This window comes from Melospiza georgiana, chromosome 33, assembly GCF_028018845.1.
Source record: "Melospiza georgiana isolate bMelGeo1 chromosome 33, bMelGeo1.pri, whole genome shotgun sequence".
Classification (NCBI taxonomy): Eukaryota; Metazoa; Chordata; class Aves; order Passeriformes; family Passerellidae; genus Melospiza; species Melospiza georgiana.
The window spans coordinates 3354280-3362873 of record NC_080462.1 but is presented as its reverse complement, the minus strand read 5'-3'; the positions used below and the strand labels follow the sequence as shown (position 1 = coordinate 3362873).

General features: G+C 46.7%; 1 protein-coding gene across 1 annotated transcript; it reads left to right on the top strand.

The window, feature by feature from the left end:
* The first annotated feature begins 999 nt into the window (after positions 1–999).
* On the top strand, positions 1000–7446 carry LOC131095316 (methanethiol oxidase-like). The gene is made up of 12 exons (XM_058042993.1): positions 1000–1090; positions 2358–2414; positions 2500–2612; positions 3536–3721; positions 4032–4152; positions 4618–4800; positions 5084–5262; positions 5598–5676; positions 6012–6133; positions 6220–6312; positions 6650–6768; positions 7238–7446. The coding sequence occupies exons 1-12, from the start codon at positions 1087–1089 to the stop codon at positions 7398–7400; spliced, it is 1419 nt and encodes a 472-aa protein (XP_057898976.1). The 5' UTR covers positions 1000–1086; the 3' UTR covers positions 7401–7446.
* The last annotated feature ends 1148 nt before the right edge of the window (positions 7447–8594 follow it).

The window sequence follows — 8594 nt, the reverse complement described above, 5'->3', positions numbered from 1 at the left end:
CTCAGGCCAAAATCGTCCGCCTGAGGGCAGAAATTGTACCCGTGAGGGCAGAATCGTCCAGCTGAGGGCAGAAATTCTCCCCCTGAGGCTAAAATTCTCCACCTGAGGGCAATAAAGCTCTCCCTGAGGCCAAAATCGTCCAGCTGAGGGCAGAAATTCTCCCCCTGAGGCTAAAATTCTCCACCTGAGGGCAATAAAGCTCTCCCTGAGGCCAAAATCGTCCAGCTGAGGGCAGAAATTCTACCCCAGAGGCCAAAGTTGTCCAGCTGAGGGCAAAATCTCCCACGTGGGGCAGGTGTTCGTAAAACAGCCCAAAAACTGAGTGAAAAACAGCCAAAAAAAAAAGGAAAAATAATTAAGAATTTAAATATCTTCAATAATAAAGGAACTACCCCAAAATAATCATTTAAATATCTTTATTCATAGCAGAAGAATCCCTCTCTTTTTTCTGCTTTTCCTGGTGGTTTGTGAAAAAAAACAGGGATGTAAAAAAATGGAAATATTTTGGAAATTCCAAAATAAACATTACCTAGAAGGAGGGGGAAAAAGGGCAGATTCCTAGATTCCTTAAAAATTCCATACTAAAGAAATAAATAATTATTAATTAATAAATTTATTCTCATTAGGGACAACTCTAGAAGGAATTAGGAGTGAAATCCTGATTCTCCAGAGGATTTTTTTTTTTTCGCCCAGGAAAGCCACAAAATATTTTTAAAATTTCCTGAAATCCCTTGGGAGAGAGTTCCCGGGAAACATTCCGAAAATCCCGAGGTTTTGAACCAAAACTCCTCTCTCCTTCGCTATTCCCAAATTCCTTCTCCAGGCTGGAAAAAAGTCAGGAAATTTTGGAATAAAAAGGAGAAAATCGGGGGGGAAAGCAGGAATTCCACGGAGGGAGAAGTTTGGAAGTTTCCCTTTGGCGTTTTAAGGCGGAATTTTGTTTTGTTTTTTTTCCGTGATCCTCCCCTTGGCTCCTCCTCTCCTACAGCCCTCCCCTTTCCCCCTGGGTTTCCGACCCTTTCCCGGCTGTTTCTCCGTACAAATCCAACGAAACTCCTGGAATTCCCATTCTCAGCCCGGTTCAGGATGGGTAAGAGATCCCAAAATCCCCAACAATCCCAAAAAAACCCAAAAATCCCGGGATTTGCTGCTTTTGGCTTCCCGGGGTTGGAGGGGGGGGGTGTGAAAGTCCGGCTTTTCCCTGGATTTAAATATTTAAATATCCCCTAAAAACCCCGTGGGTTTTAATTAAGAGCTCGAATTCCTTCATTAAAATCCATTTTCCCTCGAATTAATTGGGAACTTATAATCCCTAAACTTCCAAAAACTGGGAGAAACTCCTGGATTTGCTGCTTGGGAACAGGAAAAACCCTCGGAAAAATCCTTAAAGATCAGATTTGAGCTTTTCCCTGACGTATTCCGTATTTATGGGGATAAATCCTTGATTTCCAGGATCGTTTTCCTGATTATGTTTTGTGAGGATAAAACCTCGGATTTCCAGGAACTTTGACTTTTGGCTCTGTGGGAAAAGTGGGAGGGGCCAAAAAGTTGCAAGCGGTTTCCATGGGAAACGGGAGTTCAAAACAGGGGGGAAATATCAGGAATTTTGGGATCAAACCCAGCCAAACATGAGGAATTAGTAGCAGGAATGTGTAGCCAAAAAATATCAATATTCTAACCAAAGATATACTGAATTTCCTGGAATTTTTTTCACTCCCAAGTGGAATTTTTTGAGGAATTTTTTTGGGTCCAAGTTCCTGGAAGTCAATAAATAACTTTGGGAATGATTGACACGCCTGGTATGATCTGGGAGCTCAAAAACTTGGGAATTATGGAAGGAAATAAATCCTGGAATGTTCTGAAAAATGAACTCCCTAAATCCCTTGAGAATTTGTTTTTTTGGGAGAAGATTCTTGAAATTCCTGGATTTTTTCCAGTGGCTCCTCTGTTGTTTGCAATTGAATTTGAATTTGATTTTTCCCAAATTTACTCTGGATTTTCCTCCCTGGAACTTGGAGTATTTTTGATATTAAACCCTGGAATTGCACAGAAACTCCCATTTTTTTCTAGCCCTTGCTAAAATCCCAAATTTATCCCTCCTAATCTGGCACTTTGGGACAACTCAGGGAGCCCAAAGCTGGGATAAATTCCAATGGGTTTTTCCCCTGGAATGAGCAAAGGCACAAAAACTGGGAATTGGGAATGAGGAGCTGGGAATAAGGAAGTGGGAATGGGGAATTCCATGGGTTTAAGGCTGGGAGATGGCAGTGGGGAATTGCCAATGAGGAGCCAATGGAAGGCCCCAAATTCCCAGCATTTTTGGGATGTGGAAGTGATGGAATTTTGCCCTATTCCAGCAGGAAAATGCGGAGCGTGCGGGCCGGGCTATGCCAGCCCTCTGGAGGCCATGAAAGGCAAGTGCTGGAATTGGGCATTCCCAAATGCTGGAATTGCTGGGAGCTCTGGAATTGGGGATCTGAACCCCAGGTGTTCCCGCAGGGCCCCGGGAGCAGCTGCTGTACCTGCCCTGCATCTACCGGAACACCGGGATCGGCATTCCCGACTTCCTGGCCACCGTGGACGTGGATCCCAAATCCCCTCGGTACTGCCAGGTAGGGCCTGGGAGAGCCCGGGGGATCCCCAGGCCAGGGGAGTCTGCGATCCTGAATCCGGGAAAATCCAGGGGAATCTGGGAGAACCTGGGGTCCCAAATCCGGGAAACTTCTGGAGAGCCTGGGGTCCTGAATCTGGAAAAATTCAGGAAAACCTGGGATCCCGAATCTGGGAAAATCCGGGGGAATCTGGGATCCCAGATCTGGGAAAACCCAGAAGAACCTGGGGTCCTGAATCTGAGAAAATCTGGGGGAATCTGGAAAAATCTGGGGGAATCTGGGAAGATCCAGGAGAACCTGGCATCCCACATCCAGGAAGATTCAGGCTCCCAAGTCCTTCCCGGCCCTGGCAGGGACAGCAATGCTGGAATTCAGGGAAGGGGGATCTGGAGCTGGATCCCCGTGGTTTCACAGGTGATGTTTCGCAGGTGATATTCCACAGGCGATGTTTCACAGTGATGTCTCACAGATGATGTTTCCCAGGTTATGTTCCACAGGTGATATTTCACAGCGATATTTCACAGTGATGTTTCCCAGGTGATGTTCCACAGGTGATGTTTCACAGTGGTATTTCCCAGGTGATGTTTCACAGTGATATTTCACAGGTGGTGTTCCACAGGTGGTGTTCCACAGGTGATGTTCCACAGGTGATGTGATGTTCCACAGGTGATGTTTCACAGTGATGTTCCACAGGTGATGTTCCACAGTGATATTTCCCAAGTGATGTTCCAAAGATGGTGTCTCCCAGGTGATGTTTCACAGTGATGTTCCACAGGTGGTGTTCCACAGGTGATGTGATGTTCCACAGGTGATGTTTCACAGTGATGTTCCACAGGTGATGTCTCCCAGGTGATGTTTCACAGTGATATTTCCCAGGTGGTGTTCCACAGGTGATGTTCCACAGGTGATGTGATGTTCCACAGGTGATCCACCGGCTGCCCATGCCGCACGTGGGGGACGAGCTGCACCACTCGGGCTGGAACGCCTGCAGCAGCTGCCACGGGGACCCCGGCAAGTCCCGGCGCTTCCTGATCCTGCCCAGCCTCGTCTCCTCCCGCGTCTACGTCGTGGACGTGGCCACCGATCCCAGGGCTCCCAGGCTCCACAAGGTTTGCAATTCCCCCCTTTTTCTCTGCGTTTTCCCACTTATTTTTCCCTTTTCTCGTCCATTTATCCCAATTTCTTCCTTCATTCCCTGATTTATTTATTCCCTGATTTTTCCCTTTCTTCCCATTTTTTCCCCCTTTTCCCTTCAAACATTCCCACAAACCTTTGCCTGCAAATTCCCATTCCCCCCCCTGCCATCTGATTTCCAAGAACTTTCCCCATTTTTCCCAGAATATTCCCCATTCCAGGTGGTGGAAGCTGAGGAATTTTCCCCATTTTTCCTGGAATTTTCCCCATTTTCCCCCGTTCCAGGTGGTGGAAGCCGAGGAGCTGGCCCGCAAGGCCAACGCCGCGTTCCCGCACACTTCCCACTGCCTGGGCTCCGGGGAAATCCTCATCAGCTGCCTGGGGGATCCTGATGGCAACGGAAAAGGTTCGGAATTCCTCCAGATTCCATAAAAACATCCACAGGGATTCATTTCTGTGCAAAATCCTGCAAAATCCATGGAATACGTGGAATTTTCCCGGAATCTTTAGCACATTCCTGCAGGTTTTTCATTGATTTTCTAGACTGCTTTTGTGTTTCATTTAATTTAAAAATGGAAGTAGATATTCATAAAGAATTTGCTTTATTTAAAGCAAAATAATTTTAGGAATTATTATAGGAAAATATAAAATCCTAGGAAATTATTTTTATTACCAATAATAAAATAATGTGGAAGAATTTTAGAAATCATTAGTAGTAGTAGTAGTAATAATAATAATAATAATAATAATAATAATAATAATAATAATAATAATAATAATAACAATAAAAGAAGTGTAGTTTTTTAAAAATTGCTTTATTTCAAGCTCTATAAATCGTTCCAAACTCCTTTTTTTGGGAAATTTTTTCCAGGCACTTTTGTCCTCCTGGATGGAGAAACCTTTGAAGTGAAAGGAAATTGGGAAAAGGGAGGAAAAGTCCCAAATCTGGGCTACGACTTCTGGTACCAGCCCCGGCACAACGTCCTGCTCAGCACCGAGTGGGGTGTCCCCAGGGTCCTGGCCCAGGGATTCAATCCCAAGGATGTGGAGAAAGGTCAGTGGGAAATCTGGGAAATTACATTTGTGAGAGCAGAAACTCATGAAAAAAACAGTTTTTGAGAGTCAAAACTCTGAAAAAATCCAACTTTTGCATGCAAATTCTTTTAAAAAAATCCAAATTTTGACCTTAAAATCTGCTCAAAAATTCAATTTCCCATCTCTAGAATCTCTAAAAAAATCCCAATTTCTTTTAAATCCCGCTTTTACCCCCAGTTTCACTCCGAACCGCTGACTACTCCATAGAAAACAGGAATTTAGGGAATATCTCCCCTTTCCAGGGCACTACGGGCGGCACATCAACGTGTGGGACTGGCGTGAGCGGCGCCTGGTGCAGGAGCTGGACCTGGGCACGGGCTCCATCCCGCTGGAGATCCGATTCCTGCACGATCCCAGCGCTGCCCAGGGCTTCGTGGGCTGTGCCCTCAGCGGGGACATCCAGGGATTCTACAGGAACCCCGTGAGCTCTGGGATTTGGGGGGAATCGTCGGGGAATTGGGGCTTTTTCCATGCTATAATGGGGGATTTTCCATGGAATCCTGGGGTTTTTCCATGGTTTCATTGCCCTCAGCGGGGACATCTGCAGCTTCCACAGGAACTCTGTGAGTCCTCAAGATTTGGGGGAAATCTGCTGGGAGTTGGAGCTTTTCCCATGTTATAATGAGGGGTTTGGGGAGTTTTTCCATGGAATTCCAGGGGTTTTAGGGAAATCTCAGGTTTTATTGCCCTGGGATTGTGGGGTGGAGTGGATATTCCATGAATTTTGAGAATTAATTCTATGTTTTCCGTTCTCAGGAAGGAAAATGGGAAGCAGAGAAGGTGATTGAGGTGCCCAGCAAGAAAGTCCAGGGATGGCTTCTCCCGGAGATGCCAGGTCAGTGGGAGAAATTTGGGAATTTTCTCATGGATCAAGAGTGGATTTTGGCGGGATTCTATCCTTAAATGGCAAAAAATTCCAAATAATGGGTGTTTTTTTTGAGGGAGAGTTTTGGGATGAGCAAAGGAACCCCGGAGTGGGATCTGCTCTGTGCTGGGGGTGGGATTTTCCAGGAAAATCCTTGGAATTTGAGTCTGGATTTCCTCAGGGATTCTGGAACGATCCAACTCCTTCCCAACCCCATTTTTTGGCGTTTCCATGTGGGAATTTGGGGACTTTGGGGATTCTCTTTGCTCCCATTCCCTGATTTTCCTCTGGAATTGCTCGGTAAGGGCTGATCACGGATATCCTGATTTCCCTGGACGACAGATTCCTGTACTTCAGCAACTGGCTGCACGGGGATGTGCGGCAGTACGACATCTCCGACCCCAAAAACCCCAAACTAGTGGGGCAGGTGAGGAGGAAATTCCCAAAAAACCCAATTCCCTCGGTTTTGAAGGGATTCATTCAGATTTTCCATGGATTTTAACGGTTTTCCAGGTTTTTCTGGGAGGCAGCATCTCCAAAGGGGGAGCTGTGACCGTAGTGGAGGATCGGGAATTGCAGGATCAGCCAGAGCCGTGCGTGATCCAGGTGATGAATCCCAAATTTTTTTCCCCAACTCTTCCTGCATTTTTGGAAATTCCCGACATCCATAACACCTCCTGAGGTTGTTCCCACCTGGATTTTGCTTCCTCAGGGATGGGTTTCATCCCAGAAATCCCAATTTTCCCTCAGAAAAAAGTCATGGAATTAAGAAATTTGGGGAAAAAAATTTCTCCCCAAAGCTGGGGGTTGGCCATTCTCAACTCTGGGATTTCGGAGCCCCTGGATGGTTTTTACCCCAAAATTCCATTTTCTCCCCAAATCTGGGGCCTGGCCATTGCCAACTGCGGGATTTTGGAGCCCTGGATGGTTTTTCCCAATTCAGGGGAAGAGGATCCCGGGGGGGCCGCAGATGCTGCAGCTCAGCCTGGACGGGCGCCGGCTCTACGTGACCACGTCGCTGTTCAGCGCCTGGGACCGGCAGTTCTACCCCAGCCTGCTCAAGTGAGACACAATGATCAATAACAGCCTATCAGCTGGGTATTGCCCGGGTATTGATTGGGTACTGATTGGGTATTGGCTGGGTATTTATTGGGTAATAATTGGTTAAAATTGGTTAACAGTTAGTTGTTGGTTATTATTAGTTACTGATTATTGATCAGTTATTAATTGGTTATTAATTGATCATTAATTGGTTTATAACTGGTTGTTGATTCTTATTGGTTGCTGATTATTAATTGGTTATTGATTGGTTAATTGATTATTAGTTGATTGTTAAATGGCATTTAAACTAATTGGTTTTTAATTGGTTTATAATTGATTCATAATGTGTTATTAATTGGTATTAATTGGTTGGTAATTCCAAATGTAGGGGGGGTTTTGATGGGGAATTTTGGGATGAATTTTGGGTTATTAATTGATGATTAGTTCGGTTTTAGTCGCAGCCCCCGTAATTTTTGTTCAATTGCTGCAGGGAGGGCTCGGTGCTGCTGCAGCTGGACGTGGACACGGCGCGGGGGGGCCTGGCCATCAATCCCGAATTCCTGCTGGATTTCGGGAAGGAGCCGGGCGGGCCCTGCCTGGCGCACGAGGTGCGCTACCCGGGGGGGGACTGCACCTCCGACATCTGGCTGTGAGCCCGCTGGAATGCCAGGGAAATCTGGGAATGATTGGGAATGATTGGGAATGATTGGGAATGGGGGACTGCACCTCCGACATCTGGCTGTGAGCCCGCCGGAATGCCGGGGAAATCTGGGAATGATTGGGAATGATTGGGAATGATTGGGAATGTGGGACTGCACCTCCGACATCTGGCTGTGAGCCCGCCGGAATTCTCTGCTCCCATTCCCTGATTTTCCTCTGGAATTCCCTCGAGAAGGGCTGATCATGGATATCCTGATTTCCCTGGACAACAGAATATTTGGGAATATTTGGGAATGTGGGTACTGCAACTCCACCATCTGCCTTTGATCCCCGGAAATTCAGCATTTATCCCATTTTTTTCCACACACCTTTCCTCTCTCCATTCCTTTTCCCAGGGAATTTGGGGTGCCTGGGGCTTCATCTGCTCACGGAGCAGCCTCTCCTAAAAATCATCTCTGAGATTTCTGATCAAAAATCAAAACTCACAATAAAATTCTCTTTCCAGCAGCTCAAATTCCCCTTTTATTAGGGTTTTTGGGCACTTTTGGCAATTTTGGTTAAAAAAACGTCATTTTCTGACATTTTTCCCTCTTCTTTTGTTGCCTAAAGATAAGCTGGGGATAGAATGGGGATAGAATAGGAATAAAATACAAATTAAGTAGGGATAAAATAGTGGTAAAATATGGATAAAATCGTGGGGAAATAAAGAATAAAGATAAAAAAGAGGGAAAATTAGGGAGAAAATAGGGGGAAAATAGAAATATAAAATCGAGAAAAATAGGGGAAAATTGATGACAAATGGGGATAAAATGCCCGGCTGGAAGCAAACCCCGGGAAAAGAGGCAGCGCCGGGAATTTCCCCCAGACCCTTCCCGCGGTCCCGGCTCCGCCCGCGGCCCCCCCGGGATTTGTTTGTCCCGGGATTTTCCGGGAATGAGCCTCGGGAAGCGGCGGCTGATGCAGGAAACAACTTTATTGATGGCAGGGAAAGCGGGGACAGGGACAGGGACGGGGACAGGGATGGCCGGGAATGGCCCGGGACACCCCGAACCCCGAAATCACCCGAGGGGACCCCAAAGCAGGAATCCCCCGTGGGATCCTAAAGCCCAGAATCACCCGGGACACCCCGAACCCATCACCCGGGGCACCCCACAGCCCCGATCCCCCCCAGCCCCATCACCCGGGGC